This window comes from Podarcis liolepis (assembly GCF_965112155.1).
Source record: "Podarcis liolepis genome assembly, chromosome: 4".
NCBI lineage: Eukaryota > Metazoa > Chordata > Lepidosauria > Squamata > Lacertidae > Podarcis > Podarcis liolepis.
The window spans coordinates 42676561-42696701 of NC_139558.1; the positions used below are offsets into that span (position 1 = coordinate 42676561).

Sequence of the window (20141 nt, forward strand, 5' to 3'; positions counted from 1 at the left end):
ACAGTGCCAAATGCTCCCACAGCTAACCTTTAATTTTGTTACTGTGGACCTTGTGAATGAATCAGCACAAAGAATAAAGCACATCTGATAAAATCCACAGGCTGGTGGTGCTCGCCCTGTCTGTCTGTGAGCTATAATTCAAGGCAGACTTTTGGCTTACAAACATTTCAGTGTTACAGTATGGTGTAAGATTATCTTATAGTGACTGAGGGGCTGGGGGATAGTACTAAAGAACAGCAAAAATGAATAAAAATTAACTCTACTTTTCTTTAAGCAACAGTGATGCGACAAACATATCCTGCTTTTTGCCTACACCGTGTTGACGCTGGAAGACTTCCCACAGTTTCCAAACAATTCAGGGCTCTAGAACAGTGTTGGGGAACCTGTGGCCCTCCAGTTATGCTGCACTAAAACTCCCATCATCCTTGACCACTGGTCACCCTGGATGGGACTAAAGGAAGGTGTGAAACTCTAGATGTTAAGAACATCAGGACACAGAAGTCAGAGAGTGGGCTCAAACCACCAACTTCTGGTTAACAGCCAGACACAATGACCCATAGGGCCACCTGACTAAGGAAGTCACAGAATCATAGAGTTTGTAGTGTTGGAAAGGACCCACAAGCGGAATATTTTGCCCAATGTGGGGCTTGAACCCACGACCCTGAGATTAAGAGCTTCATGGGGGGTGGTCTGCAATTGTGTTATGTGCAACTCAGAAGACATGCAATCCCCATCTCTAGGTTCTAGGTGCACACCTGTAGAACTTGGGAGAAGGCAGTGGATTGCACTCCCCTTGCTTACTTCTGCTTGGTCAGATGTACTGTGCAGGAGAGGGTCGTGTTGTTTCACAGTCACATTGCACTGCCCTATCCCTTCTGCCTAGTGGAAACAGACCAATGATAGGGATGAAGCTACCCCCTTCTGCTCAGTTGGTTGGTTCTCCTTCCATTCCATGTCAATGCCCCCCTGCACTTCACTATGGGAGGGCCAGGAGAACCCCCAGAACAGTCTTATTGGACCTAATTCAAAATAAGGGTTCAAATAATGATCCATTCTATTATTAGGTGATAGGTGCATGGCTCCTAAAGGTAACTGGGAATTAATTATACTTGTTCATATTGTAACTTCTTCATTGTAACTGAAATGTTTTAAACTGGTCCTGTCCCCACCTAGAGAAGCTATTCAAAAGGCACACAGTACACATGACACGTGTATGTCCCACACTAGGAAAAAAGGAAATGAACTTGACAACATCTAGTAGGAACAGGATTCAAATCACCATTATGACGTTGGAATGCCAAGCATGCATTGCTTCGTTTATAACAAAACAACAACAACCAGACAGTGAAGTTCATGGGTGCAATCCACCAAGCCCTCTTGCCACAAAGCCTCCATTGCAACAGGATTTGTGTTGCACAAACTCTAAGCCAGGGGAGGGGAACCTGTAGCCCTCCAAATGTTGCAGGACTCCAACTCCCACCAGCCCTAGCCAGCCCAGCCAATGGTAAGGGATGATGGAACTTGTAGTCCAGCGGCATCTACATGGCCACAGGTTCCTCTCCCCAAAGAAGGGGCGGCAGTGATGCTTGGGGGAACTGAATCCAGAATTTCTGGTAACAATGCTGTCAAGGATTGAACTGAAACAACAAAGAACACACAGGAAGTTAGGGGGAGGACAAAATTGGTGGATGCGTTAAAAGTGATAAACGACACTATGGCACTGTGAGACTCTCAAATACCATTGGCGGAATCAGCAGCAGCAGTTGAGGCCACAGAGTCTGGAAGGAGGGTGTTGGCAGCTAAACCTAGAGGGGGTGGGGTATTTTCTGATTCACCTACACAACAACAGAAAAAATCAGAGCAAAGAGGTGATAGATCACATCAATAACATTAAAATCCCAAACAATACAGGAGGTATTTTAATAAGCCTGTTTCTGGAAATGTTAAGAGATTATCCTTCTCCTTTTTCTGTACTGTCTTGGGGGGGGGGGAATCATACTAAAGACTTCAGCTTAAATAGGGATGCTTATACTTTCTGGGCAGCTGTATTATCACTTGGGAGATATTTCACATGAACAAAACCTATTGGGAAAAGCTGGTGAATTCACAACAAATTTAAATGATTTCTGATCAACATAAAAGCTAATACATGGTTGGTGGTTAAAAAAAAGGAAGCTTGCTTTGAAACGGAACCGAAAAGAGAGCAGCTAGAGGAAAAAGGGTAAAGATAACAATTCATTTCCAGCAGTAAATACTGCACAATCATGGAGAAGTCTCCCCTGAGATTTTAGGAGTGCCTGAGCTAAAAATAAATTGCGTTCTGCAATGTCACACAGAGCCTATAGCCATTGACAATGCAGTGGTTTATTTTCCATGGTGTCTTAATTCCCCCTACCCCACGCCCGGTATATAATCTGCGTAGAGAAACTTCAGCGTTGGCCCATTTCCAAGAAGATACCAGGGCATGAAATACAGTAAGCAGTCTCAAAATCCTTTTTTAAATGATGCACCTCGACAACCTCTCCCGCACACATCCCAGTCTACTGTCACAACAGATTTTGCAGCTTTCTTTTTTTAATCCCGAGCCTTTGCAGTTTGGAATCTGCAATGCAGCCAGCCTGCTTCACTCACCATCTCTGTCGCCTGAGCCTGCAGCCAGTGCTCCTCCCCACGACCATCTCTTCTGTTTCTGCTCCAGCTGCTGACTTCTTTCCATGGATCGCCGCATCATAGCCTCTAATCGTTCCTAAGCAATTATTGCAGAAAGCAACAACAACTAAACCCAGGTCTGACTTTCTTAAAGAGCCCTTGTCACAGGGAGAGGGGGGAGAAAAAGACTCAATCTTTATCCCAGCTATACATACAAGCAGTGCTCAAAATGGTCCTTTTACCAATACTGTAAAGAGAAGTGAGCAAAGAAGGCACTGCCATGTCCACTCACCTCAAAATATATGTATCCTTTGTCTGCAGTCACTACTGAGGTCAGTACAGAGGCTGAAGTTAGCAACACAAGTTACATCACCTCCAAGCATCTGCTCCTGCTGGCAAGATTGCTGCTGTGGCTCTGTCTGGGCTTAATTTGTTTAAGAATAATGCATGAGAAAGCATTAACTCTGTCATCTCAGCAGAGCTATGTCTTCTGCCTCAGTGGTGAAGCTCAGTTGCTGCAATGATTCCTTCCAATCACACAGAAACCTTCCTTTAATGTATGCAATCACCAGTGTGGTGGCGTTTTATTTTTATTTTTTTCAAAAAAAGGCAACAACAACCTGAAAACCTGCTAAGCAACTTAAGAATTAATGTTTTTTTATTTACTATAGCTAGGTGTTTTCATTATTTTTTCCATTAGCTAAAATCGTGTCAAGTTTTTTTATGGGTGGGGGAAAGAAAAGAAGCTCAATTTTTCTCCCCTCATAATTTCTCCTTCCAAGGGTGATCCCTATAAATTGTCTTCCCACCCCCACCCCCACTCCACCCCCTGACCTGTTTCCCAAGTAACATTCCTTTGTCACACAGCAGATGGCAACCCTGGAATATGATACTGAACTCTCAGACCAGGCTTTTATATTCCATGGGTAATATTTGTTTATCCTTGTCCAACGGAAGTGTTGCATTTGGAACAGGGAAACAATCATTCAAATCTTTGCTGAGTCACAAAGCTCACAGTCACAATCTCTCTGGATAATATACCTTACAGGGTTGTTTTGAGGATAAAATAGAGTGACTTGACAGGAGGAAGGGCAAAATAAAAATACAGTAACTTCTCACATGGTAAATGAATTCTACGTTTCACCGATATGGGATGGAGAGTAAGTGATTCAAGCATCCAGCCAGGGTATATGGTGTAGTCCCCTTCATGGACCCATAAAACCCAAGAATGCAATGAGATGGACAGCTCGTTTTAAGAGCACTGCACATGGCAAACCTATTCATCACAGAGAAGTGTTTGATCACTAACTGGTTAGCTTTCTACATACAGGGGGAACACTAACATCAGGTGGCTTTATAACAAACGATACTCCTACTGGCAAAGTGAAGTTGTCAGTTTGCTTAGAAAGGCTTTCAAGGAATAACGTAGACCCACTTCTGGGAACCAAACTAGTGATCTGTGGGTTCTCACCAATAACTTACACATCAACTGCAAAGCTGGTAAACAATGACTTGTACTTTGTTACTTTTGTACAAAACCTAGCACATATTAGTCATGGGCCTGAATAATAAATCCTCATGATAAAGGACAAAAGGGTCACTTATCAATATGCTGTCCAGGTTAAGCCTTTTGTAACTTAGAGAAACTGGTAGTCATTTAGGACGTTCATAAGCCAAACCCAAAGACTAAACTGCACCTCAAAGGCCAAGCACTTATTGGTTCAGAAGGTAACCCAGTCAACTCTCACTATTACCAAAAAACTTATACAACGAGGAAGAGCCACAGCATGCTTTTCTAAAAAATTCAAAAATGACTTGTCCCCCCACCTTCCTCAATGTATCAATGTTCACAGAAACAGCTCTAGACAACCAACCTTAACCTACAATTTTGGGAGTCAAAGGAAAGATGACAGAGGTTCATCTTCCCACTGCTCCCAAGTTAGAGCAGCCATCCACCATGAACTCAAGTCTCTTCAAGCCCCTACTGTGCCCATGAAGTCATTGATCCATTATTATCCAGAGCAACAACTCCTATGTCCATCTCTCAGTGACACTCAACTTCCAGATCCAGACATGCTGCAGCAGCTTGTCTACCTACACCTCGTTCCTGCCTGCCGCATTTGGTACCCTGTGTCACAGAGGCCTGTCTAGCATCTTAATGGCACCAGACAGTTTAATGTCACCAGGTGGCATCTCTCTGCACACCACTCCCTCCCACTTCAGCAAAAAGAGCCACAGCTGTTTTAAAAAAACACACCTCATACGTGCAGCTGAATTGCTAGCTGGTTCTTACTACTGATCTCTACATCTACAGCTTGGCCTTCTGTTGCTCAGCATCTTCCTTAGGTTAACCCATACACACTTGCCTCTATGTGAGTCCTATGGACATGCATCTATCTGCAATCCAGGAAGCAATGGATTGACTTTTTTGGTATGCTTGCACTGCACTAACCTCACTTCCACCTCCTCCTCTACCTGTCGGTAAGTAGCTGTGAAGCAGCTTATTGAAGGTCAGGTCAGCACCCTACCCCACCAAGCTGCCCACTACTGAGAGAGGTGTGTGTATGAGTGTGTGAATACTTGTAAGCACGTATGTGTACAAAAAGAGCAAGAGAGGGAAAGAGGGATGGGGCATGTGCATTTGTGACAAGGGGTGGCAGAGGTGATTTTTTTTTCAGTTTGATGAGGTATTTTGTTTTGCCCCACCTCCTATAGTAATGTGGCTCCCAGAAGGTTGGGCATGCTCCAAACCAGCTGAAACAGGTCCCCACCTCCAGTACAGGATGCTAAAGCACTGCGTACCTCTTCTTCTCTGAGCTTCTGTCTTCTCTTTTCTTCAACAGCCGCCCTTTTCTGCTCCTCCCTCTGCCTCTGCTCCTCCAGCTTCCTCCATCGTTCTTCTATTTGCTTTTCATACTGAAGCTTTGCTCTCCTTTCTTTTTCCAAGATTTGCTGTTCCCTAGCAGCTTCAATAAAGAGAGAAATTCTCCTATTCTGATGTAGAATACAAATCTATGAAGTGCCATACATATTGAAAGAGAATGACGAAGCATACAAAAAAAAAGGAAGTCTTCGTCCACTAGCATGGCTTGGGTTTTTTTAAAGTGCAAATGTACATTCTATGTCTCTCACACACACTGAAGCAGTCAAATGGTTCAACTTTTCTAAATCGTTAAGTGGAAAATTCAGTAACAATTGATAACCTTGGACATAAATGAAAGTAAAGCTTCCCTCAAACACGTAAGCAGCTAACTGAAGAAGTCCACCACCCTACAAGGGCTGAAACATGTAGCACCAAGTCCAAAGAGGCAGAAATAATAAAACCAGATCTATACTTCCCCTTCTGCTCATGGATTGCTGCTGCTTACTTCCCATGTGCTGGTACCCGAATTGCCACTACAGCCATTGGCATGAGCCCTCATGCTTCAGAAATATTAGAGCTGATACCACCAACAGACTGGAAGGTGAGAGGCTGAGGTTGGGGGGGGGGGATGTTGTATGGAAAAGTACCTAAGAACTTTTGTTCTTGCCAAGAACCTTCCCAAGCCAAACTATCCTAAATAGCCTGGCCTAGCAGGGCACAGCCAGAGGAGGAGGTCTATGCAGTTGATGCTTAGAAGTCTCTGTTTTATTTTTTCAAAGAATAAATGCCTCTGGTTCTAAACTGAGAAAACAGGCCAGAGCCATTGTCAGTGCAGGAAAGACTAGGGAACATGCCCCCCCCCCAACCTCTGGAAAATTAGGCTTAAGGCCTGCCACCTCGATCCTCAAGGATGCCTTCCCAGAGTGGGCTGTCCAGCTACATCCAAGGAAGAAAAGTGTCAACTTACCAAGATACTTTTCCCTTTCTTCTCTCCTTTCCCTGGCTAGTCTTTGTCTTTCGTCAGTTTTCAGAAATCCATCTACAGCTAATAAACATCAAAGGAGGAAAAACCCATTTTAGAAAATCACAGCAAGTACCTAAAAACTACGGTAGTTAAATACTTAATTTTTTATTATCTTGTTTTTATAGGGATTCCAACTGTCACATTTTTGCAAAATATTTTTGCTAAAATTTAACAACACAAGAGTAGCCTAATCAGTATTTACAGGACAAACCAGTCAGCAAAAAAATCAAACACACTTAGTGTTACAATTTTTGTCTAGTTTCACTTATCTCCTGTAAGGTCGGTTTTAGAATAGCATCATATAAAGCAGGGGTCAGCAAACATTTTCAGCAGGGGGCCGGTCCACTGTCTCTCAGACCTTGTGGGGGGCCAGACTATTTGGGGGGGGGGGGATGAACGAATTCCTATGCCCCACAAATAAACCAGAGATGCATTTTAAATAAAAGCACACATTCTACTCATATAAAAGCACACTGATTCCCGGACCGTCCGCGGGGCCGGATTTGGAAGGTGATTGGGCCGGATCTGGCCCCTGGGTCTTAGTTTGCCCACCCATGATATAAAGCATGTTACAGTCATCCAACCTAGATATTACGTGTATAAAGATGCAGAACACATTAAAAACCCCACCTTTCAGTCGGAAGACTCTGAAAGCAACTATTAGTAAAGCTTCCAACCTCTTGCCTGAGGGCAATATGTCTGTGTGTGTAGCAATACCAAACAGGATGAGATCAACACTGGTTTGCTAATCCTTATAATAAAGTTCAAGTACATATTGCTTAGCAATGATACCTACACACCTGAAAATATCTTTCCAACTGTGGTGAGATCCTCCACACGTTTTCCAGACTGTAAAGTGCATTCGATTTTCTTAACAGCCTAGCAGTCTTCTTTGAAAAGACCAAGAGTCTTATGTGCAGACATTTCATTTAATGCATTTTGTTCAACACTTGTATGTTTGTGTCTGTTATCTGCACTGCTTTCTGATTTTAATGCTGACTTTACTATTTGTGGTCTTACACTTTCCCCTCCGATCAGAGAGTGTTTGAATTAAACAAGGATTGCCTCAATATACAATACTAAAAATATTTGTACGTGTCCTTCCCATTCCTCTCATTCTTTAAGGACAAGGCATAAAAGATTTCTTAACATACAACATCCAATGAAAGGAAATACATCTCCCTCCCTTATGCACATTCTTTTTCAGCCACCTCATTTTTTAAAAATCAACATGAATTGCATCTTGGCAATTAATTGTAATTTTTCTATAACTGAACATTACTTTACACGAGCAAACAGGAATGTGTTATTGCTTTACCAACAGCCCATATCTTACATTTGTCTGCTCAGATGTAAATCCCACTTAATTTAATGGGGGTTACTGTTACATAACAGCATACAGGACTGCAGCCAAGTCACCAAGATAAGGGTTCAATTTCGGTGTGCCTAGTTTACTCAACATAATAAACACAGTCAACTTAAAAATTCTGGAGTCTAGTTACATGATACAATGGATCAAATAGGAAAAGATTAAAAGCTTGGACATTTCTTCCTCCAAAATTCCAAAGCCCACTAAGATACTATTAACTTACTATGTGTTTTGTTTTTAATTGTTATGATGTAAATTTAATTTCTTGTAAGCAAACAGACAGAAAATTGTATCCATAATATCATTTATATAAACATACTGTTGATTGCAAATTGTTCTTCCATAATCCTTGGGTTACTGAATATTATAAACAATGAAGGAACTTGGTAGAAACCCTACGTTCCTTGCATTTAGTAGTCTCAGGATGACCCCATGTGGCCATAGCAGAGACTTGCACCTCATCATTTCCTTTGGGGCTGGGACCAGAAATTCAGTCAATGCAGTAACTTAGGAATCTGCTTTATTTTTACAGGGACAAATCACATGGAAATGCTTATACAGTGGTACCTCGGGTTAAGTATTTAATTCGTTCTGGAGGTCCGTACTTAACCTGAAACTGTTCTTAACTGAAGCACCACTTTAGCTAATGGGGCCTCCTGCTGCTGCCGCGCCACCGGAGCACGATTTCTGTTCTCATCCTGAAGCAAAGTTCTTAACCTGAAGCAATATTTCTGGGTTAGCGGAGTCTGTAACCTGAAGCGTATGTAACCTGAAGCGTATGTAACCCGAGGTACCACTGTGAGTGTGTCATCCAGAAGTATTACAACAATCAGCATACTAATCTACTCCAGGAAAAAAATTGGTGCTTAATATTGGCATCGGGTGATTTTTTTTTTAACATAATCATAATTTAGCTACTGTAATACTAGTCTAAAGAATTACATAAAGTTTAAACCTGCACTTTTAAAAGAATATTATCAACATAAGAAGAATCTGCTGGATCAGGCCAATGGCCCATCTAGTCAAGACTCCTCTTCTCACAGAGTCCAGCCAGGTGCCTGGGTGAAGCTCATAAGCAGGACCTGTGCACAAGAGCACTCTTAGTGGGAGGAGGGAGAGCTGGGGGGGGTGAATTCACATCCGGCAACTGATGTGCCCCTTGGCTTTCAGATAGTACATGAGTACTAGAAAGTCTAGGGCATAAATTTTCATGGCCCCCTAATGTCTAAGGTGGCTCATTTACCAGAAGTCATGTACAGTGGTACCTTGGTTTGCATACGTTTTGGATTACAAACACGTCAAACCCAGAAGTTTGTGTCCCGGTTTGCAACCTTTTTTTGGATTACAACCCAATTTTTTTGGATTACAGACAATTTTATTATTATTATTTTGGAGGCCCCATTGGTGACAGTGTGCCTTGAGTTACAACCTGTTTTGGTTTACAAACGGACCTCCGGAACAGATTATGGTTGTAAACCAAGGTACCACTGTATTCAGTGTTAACTCTGAAAGTGTATCCTCGATTCTGACCGAACTAAGCCTCCTATAGCATAATATACATTAGGCTTAGTTCGGTCAGAATTGAGTATACATTTCCAGAATTAACACTAAATACTGTAGTTAATTAATACTGTAGCTTTCTGTGTATAACAGGCTCCCGTGTATAAGATGATCCCTACTTTTAGGGACTCCAATTTAAGAAAAGAGTGAGATGGCCCAGAGTTGTTCAGCTTTTGGGGAGGATTGCCCAGAGTTGTTGACCTTTTTTGGGAGGGGAATGCCGAATAACACTCACAAAACTCACTCAAACAGTCCAACTGCATCCCTAGACGGGCAACGGCTATATATTTAAAGAACTTATTGCTGCTGGTCTTAATGTTGTCAGCAATGTGCTCCTCAAATTCTTTAGTAGCATTCCTTATTGTCTGCTTGCAATTTTGGAGCGGTCAAACTTTGTGTTCTTAGAGATGTTGTGAGGATAAAATGGGGTAGGATGGGGAGGGGAAGAAACAGACATGCTACCTTGGGCTACTAGGAGAAAGATGAAGGATAAATGTAATGAATGAAAATATAAACTGCAGATTAGCAGAATCTGAGAATGGTCTGCTTAATGAACGAACAAATGGTGAAATCAAGCAAGATGATATTCTGAAACTTCAATTCATTTCAGGAGTCCCTGCTAGGAGGTTAGGCTTCATGTATCTAAGACTACATACGAAACCCACTGTCAGATTTTGGCTTATTCGATGTCATACTATATTAAGAACCAATTAAATCACTGTGGGTCACTAAGCTTTCAAATTTTAGAAGTTGTGTTAAATACAGAGCTATGACAGTCTGCTCTAGATTGTCAAGATATATATAAAACACTTTCAGCTGCTGAATAACTGCAACAAGACATAGGAGACTACTACAAGTGAAAAGACTGAGGAGAACCATTTTCTTTCAGTCACTAATTTACAAACCGCACAAGTCAAGAGTATATCAAATAAATGAATAGATGCAATTTTTTTGCTTGCTTAACCAGCACTACTCTTTTAGTACACTAATTCCATACAGATGGATCATCCACTTTAAAATACTATGCAACATCCATACTATTTTATTCATCCATACTGTGTGCCTGTTACCAGCTTGCTCAACTTTGCCTCGGTTAACACATGGGCTTGTTATGTCCAGGTTTGATAACTGTAATACACCTTATATGGGGCTGCCCTTGAAGACAGTTTGGATATTACAACTGGTGCTGAATGCAGCAGCCAGAACACTAGGTGTTTGGATCATGTAACACTTATTCTGTGCCATTTATGCTAGCTGCCTATTCATTTCTGGGCTCAATTTAGGATGCTGCTTTTATCCTTTAACATTCTAAACCAATGCTGGGGGACCTTTGGTCCTTCAGAAGTTTCTGGACCACAGCTCCCGTCATAACTAACCATTGGCTGTGTTGGCTGGGACTAATGAGAACTGGAGTCCCAATAACATCTGAAGGGACCAAGGTCCCCCAGCTCTCTTCTGCAGGACCATTGGGAACATTTGGGATGACGAAGCATCAGCATTAGCTAACTAGAGATAATACATCTTCAAACTTAAGTTATTCTTGGAGAAATAAAGTGGAAGCTTTCACTCTCTTCCTCTCATAAGCATTTAGACTAGAGCAACAGTATTAAATCTAAAACTTTATGCTCCACCTTCCTCTAGGCCAGGCTTCCTCAGCCTCAGCCCTCCAGATGTTTTGAAACTACAATTCCCATCATCCCTGACCACTGGTCCTGCTAGCTAGGGGTCATGGGAGTTGTAGGCCAAAAACGTCCGGAGGGCCAAGTTGAGGAAGCCTGCTCTAGGCCTATGGGGAACACAAAGTTGTAGATTTAATATACAGTACAGTTGCTCCAAATACGTTAAAACCTGTTGGCCATGCCTTGCCCGATGTGTCTTCAGCACTTAGCTTATTACACTCCAATAGTTCCTTTTGCACCATATATATTTTCCCCTTTTCTCCCTGCTCTTCCCCACAGGCTGCATTTAAGCTCACTGTCAATACTAGAAGGAGGAATTAAATGTCAGTGAACTAGAATAAGTGAAAAACTGGCATTTTCTTCCACCAGGTTACTCCTAACCCTGATAGGGTGACATCTAAGTTTTGGGGTGACGGGGAGAAACATTCAATTATGGGGCAGGGTGAAGCATAATAAATATATGGAAACTTAGGTAGAAGTACTTTGAATACTAGTGAGAATGGTCACATGAGAAATCAAATACTTGGAGGCAAAGCCTTAGGAAATAAGTGTCATACTATCAATACTAAAGGTTGGCTGAACAGAACTAATGAGGAAGTCTTATTACACTAAGTGAGCTAAGAAGGACACGATATAACATAATCATTCTGACCTTGGTATCATTAGCACTAACAGAAAATTTAGTATTGAACACCCTTTTGTAAAATTAGTGGAATAATTACAGTAAAGGTTTACATTAGGCAGAAATGAATGTAAATTTGTTATCCATCTCTCTCCTGCTTCTTCCTGGCAAATATTGTCAAGGAAGAGTCCACTAAAAATGGCTTTAAGGTTACCACTATGGTTTATGTGTGTGTGTGCTACAGCCCAGGAGTAAGACGCTATTAGTGGGATGCAAGAAAGCTCCCTTTAGAAAAGGAAATTATTGTCCAACTGAGAACAAAAACAAGCAAAGACTTTAACAAAATAGATCCATGAAGACAATAAGGGGAGCTAAAAATGAATGCAGGCAAGCTGGTAGTATTCTATACAATAGGTCCTCATATCTTACCTCCTTCTCAAGGGTTACCATGCAGTAGAGTAGTGAAATTTAACGTGACAATTATTTAATTTGTTATTGTACTTTCAGTACACAAAGCTCTCCGGTTAGTTAACACAAAACATGTACCCCCCCCAAAAAATGTACAAAATACACACATACATATATATTATATATTATATATATATAGAGAGAGAGAGAACATCAGCAAATAATACCAAGCAAATATTTTTCGAAACTGGGATAGGAAAGCTAGGAGCCCTGTGGCTCCTGGGACCTAGGTTGTGGGTGCCAAAACAAAATGCCTAGGCGCCATTATTATTATTATTATTGCTGCCACGCTAGCAGCCCAGCAGCAATAATATATACACATACACACATGCTGCCAGGCTTATCAGGTGGTTGGCAGGGTAGCGCTGCAGCAAAAGACACGTCTTTTCCTATCGTGCTACCCTGCAGAAACCTGATTCATCAGCAGCTATTGATTGATTGATTGATTGATTGATTGATTGCTGCCAGGCAAATCTGGTGGTTTGCAGGGTAGTGTGGCAGCAACAGATGTGTGTCTTTTGCTGCTGCAGTGCCCAGCAGACAAGGCGACTGCAGCCAGGCAAATGGAGATTCTAGATATCAAGGGTGGCATCTGGACATCTCCATCCAGTTGCAAAAGGCCGGCTGCCTGCTGCAAAATGTGACTGGTGCCTGGCTAATTTTGAATGCTGAGCAAATAAATACATAAACAGTGACTAAAAATACAGTGGTACCTCAGGTTAAGTACTTAATTCGTTCCGGAGGGGTGTTCTTAACCTGAAACTGTTCTTAACCTGAAGCACCACTTTAGCTAATGGGGCCTCCTGCTGCTGCCGCGCCGCCGGAGCACGATTTCTGTTCTCATCCTGAAGTAAAGTTCTTAACCTGAAGCACTATTTCTGGGTTAGTGGAGTCTGTAACCTGAAGCGTCTGTAACCCAAGGTACCACTGTACTTACATACAAACAAACATACCTTCTGTCAGTTTAAGATTATAATTCTAAGTCCCACTTACTAGGTCCACTGAACACACTTGGGTTTTTCTAAGAAAACATAGAATCATAGAATTGTATTCATAGGACTATGTGGCAATTACTTATGTTTGGGGTTTCTACAATACTGAATTTCTGAAACTCCTTTGGTATATATTGTGCCAAGCCACTTATCCAACTACCACAAATATGCCAAAGCGCCATATTCAGAGGTCTGCACATCTTGACTGCCTGAAGGCATTGTGAAGTTGCACAGCTTTGAAAGTGCTTCAGGTGTTTTCAAGATCCAGTAAAACTGTGGAGGGAAACCTCTGGCTTCCTCCTCAGCTCTCAGCTCAGAAGCAGTGGAGGGTGTTAGGACTGGCTGTGCTGGATTTTTGAGAGCCTCATATTTTTACAGAATGGGGTTTTTCATCAGATTAGATTTTAAAAATGCTCTTGCCCATATTTGTAGATTCTGGTCCATTTGGGTACTATTACTATCATATGCAATGGTATTATTTTTGGCCACTTGCGATAGCAGCAAAATAAAATTACACTGTGGGCAACTCACACTATGTTAACCCTGTTAATGAACATAATAACAGGCACAATGGTTGTCATGGTAGAGATGGCAATTTGAGTGTACTTATTTTTCTGGAAATTCAAGATAAGTAATATGTGTTCACAGAAACTAAAAAAACACACCCCTAAAGTAGTTATTAAATTTAACTACAAGAGCTTTCAAATGCAGAGTTCACAATGCTCTGTTGCATCTGTTGTGACAAGCTACTCAGTTTAAAAATAAATAAATCCCCCTGTATATATATTTTTGTTTAAGCAAATTATGTGTTACTATCAAACTTTCTCATTCTTGAATTTCCATAATATATGAACACAAAAAGCCAATACAATAGTCTTGCTACATCAGAGGATCATACAGGTTTAAGAATTAAAATATCCAATTGAAAAATCAATAAATGTACATTTTGACCAAGTCATGTATATTTTCTTGAAGCTGTTAATGGAATGGAACATTCCATTTGTATTATTTAAATCTTCATTTTTATACACTGCAAAATAGTTACTAGTCCAAGATCTGCACCCAAAGAGTTATACGAAGTCAGACCTCTTATAACTCCTAATGAAACTGTGGTAAGAATCAAAAGCAATTTGCTGTAGGCTGGATCACACTAGTGAGAGTAAACTAGAGCTAAGCAAAGCAACTACAGAATGAGGGCTGTATAAGATCTGAGTGCTAGAAATAGAAGATAACTTCATCATTCATTTCTATCATAGGAAAAGTTGTTTTTCACAGCACAGGAGGTACCTACAACTGTTTTCTGTGGACCAGTGATGCTAACTTTAACATCTGAATTCCCTCTTCTATCATTCCCATCTGTTAACTATAGGAAAATCAGAGTTGTTAATGCAATATATATTCTTTCATACATACCTGTACTATTCTTTTTCTAAACTTGTATCTCACTCATGTGCCTAAAATCATCCAAAAGCAGCCTATAACAGGCTGGTCTGATATGGCCAAATCACCACTACCCCAACGAGGTTTTCAGTGAAAATTTCTCTACAAGGAAATCATTCCATCTCAAAACTGCAATGAAGTTAGAAAAAAAACAGTTTTCCCTACACCAATTAAAATAATGTTATGAGTTTGGGATAAGGGGTTCTGGCTGCATGCTGAGACCATTCCAATTCCTAGATTCAGCAAGTGTTAAAATCTAAACAAAGATAGACAATTCCTGGAATAACCTGGCTAGCTTCCTGGTGAAGAAGCGGCCTAAGTATGAGTCGCTAAGGAGTTGTCATGGCTGCTTGTTGCCAGCCACGTATACTGCAGCATGATAACAGTCTTACAATTTTATAATATAATATAATATAATATAATATAATATAATATAATATAATATAATATAATATAATATAATATAATATAATATAACATAACATAACATAACATAACATAACATAACATAACATAAATAATCCTCAGGTAGTTTAATTGTCCCTTTTATTTACTTGGAAGTATGGTAGATCAAGCTATTTTAAATCCTTTACCATTAATGTTCATTTTATCAAGTGTATTTAATAAATTCAAAAACTTTAGAACATTAACTATTACAATTTTGCTTCACCACATGGCCACTTGGTGGCCCTCACAGGACCCTTTGTCCTCACCACATAACCATTTTCACAAAATTTCTAGCTACCAGACCAGTCTTTTGCCTTATTTACAAGGCAAAACCAGGAAGCTTCCATTTATCAAAGCCCACATCCTTAATGGATGGTGAAAACAGATTTACAAAACTTGATATTTGAGTAATTAAATTATCTGTTTTGGATGATTAGCTAAACACATCTCTTTGAATTCTGCTGATTATATTAATCTGCACAGGTTTAAGTATATTTTTATTGCAGTTCTATATTACCTTTTAACACAAATGTTCCCAAAGCAGTTTATATACAATTCAGGAAAACATTACGTATACAAAGTTATAAAATATTTTGAACAACACACACAGAAAAGCACACATTTCCAGTTAAATCCCAGATGTCTGGAAAAACATGTTTTTGCTTTTCTCTAAAACAAGACCAAGGAAGAACACAGATATGCTGAAGGACTGTAATCCATAGTTGCAGAGCCACCACCGAAAAGGCTTTGATCCTTGTAGCACAGGGACAGAGAACCTATGGCCTAGCAGATGTTCCTGGACTGCAGGTTCTCCATCCTTGTTCTAGCATGTCATCTCAGCTCCCAGAAAGAGCTGAGAATTGTCAGTAGATCTTAGAATGGGGGTGTGAGGAAGAGACAAGAGGCATTCTTCAACACAATCATGATGATTTGAACTTTAAAGGCTATAAACCGCACTTTCAGAAAAACTTACAAGATGAGCAATGGAGATGTTTCGGAATTCTGCAACATGTTCAAGTCTGATCATAAAAAGCAGTAGATTTCTGTACCAGCTGAAGCTTCCAGGCTATTCTCAAAAGGACGACCCACATAAGAGTACATTGCAGTAGCCCAATTTGGAGGTCACCAGGTCATGAATGACACCAGCAAGGTTCTTGACAATTTTCATAAGTCATGATATATAACTTCCATGATGAAGACACTAGAAAAGTGTTGCCTTGTGAGAAATTTTCCGAAATGTGGGATACAAAAGTATTTATTTAATAAATTGCACATTCAGCAGAATGAAGAATCAATATCAATACTTGCTGACATTACAACAATTATTGGTGATTAAAATGAGAGAGGGTTCCCCCCCCCCAATATCCATTATATCCATATTACTCTGAACAGGGGTGGCTAAATGGCTAAAACCCGGTAAAATGCTTGATTCATGGTTCTGTACTTGGAAAACCAGATGCATCCTACAATGAAGATCTCTTCACAGATAGAGGTGTTTTTTTCCTTACAAAAAGCAAACAAAGCTCTAATTAAAACCATGACTGTTTAGTTACCCTCAATAATGCTGTGCTACAGAACAAACCACTGTATTGCTTTCAAAAACACACTTTCAAGCTCATAATCTGCTGGCACAGCATTTACTCAGCAATGCTGAATTGACATCTCTTACAGGGTGCAAGATAAGGACTAACCTTGAGAAGACTTCAGAGACTAATGGAAGGCCAAATGTACTTAACTGATGTTCTTAAATAAATATAAATAAATGAAACATATCACAACATGGGCAGTGTGTTTTGAAATTTAAGACTTCTATTTCAATCACCATGAAAAAGTGTCTCTGAAGTGAGTGTTACCCAAACACCCACCTTGGCAATTTAATATACCATCAATGACAAAAAACAACAACCAGGCTGACACAAACAGTTAAGGGCATATTCAACATAGGGTTTTATTTACTTCTTTATTGTATCCTCTACTAAAATAATTATTCATCTTGGCATGTATACGGATGCACTACTAATATGTAAAGGGAGACAGCTGAGTTTGGACTAGAACAATGTGTTAGGTTCTTACTCAATATCATTTCCCTCTTTTATATAACCAAGTACTAACCAACACCCACATTTATTAGTTCAGGCGTCATCATACATTACTAAATAAAGCAATACGCTTTCTCCCTCACTTCTTGCTATATAATTAGTGTGAAACAAGTCACCCATTTCTTTGATGTTGTTGCTTTGTTATTTTAAACATGTGAACTGAAACAAACTGAAAGTTTATGAAGTGCTAACTCTGTTACAACAATCTAAGAAATTATGACTATTAAACACAAATTCACAAAAAACCCCAAAGTGTATGAACAGGTAGCAGTTAAAATACAACCTTGCTTGAACACTTTTGGTTCTAATTTGTTTTCTTAATTGGCTGACTAATTATTTTCTTAGCAGGATTTCCCAAAATGTTCGTTAGCCATCATAAAACATGTGCAAGGTGAGCTTCAGAGGTGCTCTGAGTGTGGCATTCTCATTCTTCCATATCTACAGCAGGGCAGTCCACCCTCTCAGACCAAGTGGTCCGAAAGAGTACTTTGACACAGAACCAGCCGCTGAATTAAATTTCCATATCAGAAATTAAAGTTTCCGCAATATAGTATTATTTATTTAGTATTATTTAATATGCACAATTAGTATGTTTAATTGAATATCTATAATAAAATGAATATATTTAATATATTCACTTAGTAAAGAAAATTGAATACACAAACAGATGTATGTGCTTTCGTTAACAATGCTGCCAAAACAGGTGCTGCTCAGCTTCTCTGCCAGGTTAGCGGGACAGTGAGTGAGCAATAGGCTGCTGCGGCAAAGGGTGCAATGGAGGTGGCTCCAGAGAAGCCATACTGCCAATGTCACCAGTGGGTGACCAAAGCAGCATGGCGCGGACTCCATCTCTTGGAGCCAGCTGTGCAGGTACCCTGCAAGGACACTACAGAACAGCATGGCCTGCAGCCACCCCTTCCCTTGTCCACCAAGGGCCACCCAAAAAGGCCTTACAGGCCACCTGCAGCCAGCATGTAGGACCACCCTGATCTAGAGCCATTTATTCTGCAAGCCATTCTGTCTTGCACCTGTCTTCCTCCAAGGTATTCAGTACATTAAAGAATGACCACTTTTGATTTATTTGAGGTTCATGTACCTTGCAGGACCCAACCACTGTTTAATGGAACAATCTATATGGCTTAGCAAACCATAGTTAATGGAACAAAACCTTGACTTCCTATGGTTTACTTGGCATGAAACAGCCATGATCCCCAGCTCTGACACAATGCTAAGTCAGGGATGGTGGTTTGTTTCTCTGGTGCATTAATGTGGATGAGCAAGGAAGATGAGATCAGCATGTTCACAGGAAACCATTAAATATGGTTTATTATGGTACACTATGCAGATAAGACCAATGTGACTTGGGAATGCTTCTTTAAATCATATATTCTTCCACCAAAACCCTAATTCACAGAGGCAAGAACTGCAAACTTGTGAGGTCTTCCTTTGGGGCAGCCCTTGCTACTGGAGCAGGGTGAATATAGTGATTCAATTTCTAGTGGCAAGCCAGCAGTCCTTAGGCATTTTAAGCTAGCTGTTTTTATTATGAAATGCAGGTAGAGCGGTATACTCAATGCTCCACGTGCCAGCCTCCTTCTCTGCCTCAAGTCTCAAACAGAGATTAGAACCACTCATTAAACAATCAACAGCATAACTGCAAAAGTGACTAGATTTCAAACCAAGACAAAAAAACAGAATAAAAAACAAAACAACCTGGATAATCCAACATGTAAAAACACTGACAAATATTTCTGATGTGTTACATGGCATATAATGTCACCTTTGAAGTATGCAATCACATAAGGTATACATAAGGTATAACGTTATATAAAACCCTTGCTTCTATTTGACAAATTGTTCAAGCTCACTGAATCAGATAGCTATCCATGCATGTTGGACAACTTCCCCCTTTAAAAATCTGTTGAAAGCACTTTTAGCAGGCAGCATCTTATTTCAGAATCAAGAACTTATTTTCTTGCTGATGTAATTTTGTTTTGTTTTGCATCTTTGTTACACTCAGATCACTATGGTTTTTATAATATACTTATCATGAGAAAAGGACAAGTACACTACAGCGAACTCCCCATTTGTGCATGATTGGCATGTGTCCGACCACGGATATGCGATAGTCCTTTTCAGCACCCCAAAGGGGCGGGGGATGGATGGAGTCAGAACCAGATAGGTTTATGCACATCCCACTGATGCGCACAGTGCCCGTAAACGGGGATTGCCTGTGTACTAAATTAAAAACATCCAAGAGTTGCCATTTACTTGTATTGCAGTGGCTGTGGTAGGATTAGCAGTTTTGCCCTATAGAACTTTAAAAAAAAAAAAAATTGAAACAAAAAGTTGACTTTTTATAGAGGTCAATTCCCCTTGGGTATTTCTGTCGAAGAACTAAGCTTCCATCAGAGTTATTCAAATTCAGTGTCTGCATAGTAGGTACTTTGCTACAGGCACTCCTTCCACATCAAGCTTCAATTAAGCCTTCATTAAAAGCAATGATTTCACCTCATGTAACTCCCTACTTTCCCTTTGATGAGAAGCCTTGTGGCAGAATGACTGCACGAGCCTGAACCTTCCTTCACAGTTTGTCAGTTAAATTTCTGGCAGTTTTACACACTTGCTTTTATAACAACTGAACAAATTCACCCTGTGAAAAAGGAGGCAGATGATCTAAAGGAGTAGCCTTGACCATCACATGCTGTGGTAGATGTTCTACTGCGGCACACACAAAAACTCTTGTGGCACCTTAAATACTAGTAAATTTATTGTGGCTTAAGTTTTCATGAACCAGAACCCTCCTCACCAGCTGAAAACTGTGGTCAGCTTGGTGTTATATGCCCCTTGAGTAAAAAGAGAATACAGTGGTACCTCTAGTTATGAACTTAATTCATTCCAGAGGTCCGTTCTTAACCTGAAACTGTTC

At 40.3% G+C, this 20141-nt stretch overlaps 1 protein-coding gene across 11 annotated transcripts in view; it reads right to left on the reverse strand.

Annotated features, from left to right (window-relative positions):
* The window catches only part of MAP7D2 (MAP7 domain containing 2), a 47265-nt gene that overhangs the window by 18036 nt on the left and 9088 nt on the right, over positions 1–20141 (reverse strand). For 6 of the 11 annotated variants that reach the window (XR_014525795.1, XM_083501891.1, XM_083501889.1 and 3 more), the window contains exons 2-5: positions 6480–6557; positions 5452–5615; positions 2632–2746; positions 1740–1835 (exon numbers count right to left, since the gene is read on the reverse strand). Coding sequence is in view for 10 of the 11 variants with exons in the window: in XM_083501891.1 (XP_083358017.1) it covers positions 1740–1835; positions 2632–2746; positions 5452–5615; positions 6480–6557 (453 nt within the window). In the remaining variant the exon portion in view is untranslated. Of the gene's footprint in view, positions 1–1739; positions 1836–2631; positions 2747–2941; positions 3390–5451; positions 5616–6479; positions 6558–20141 lie in introns of those variants that run through there. The other 5 variants (XM_083501890.1, XM_083501884.1, XM_083501887.1 and 2 more) reach the window with 2 other exon arrangements.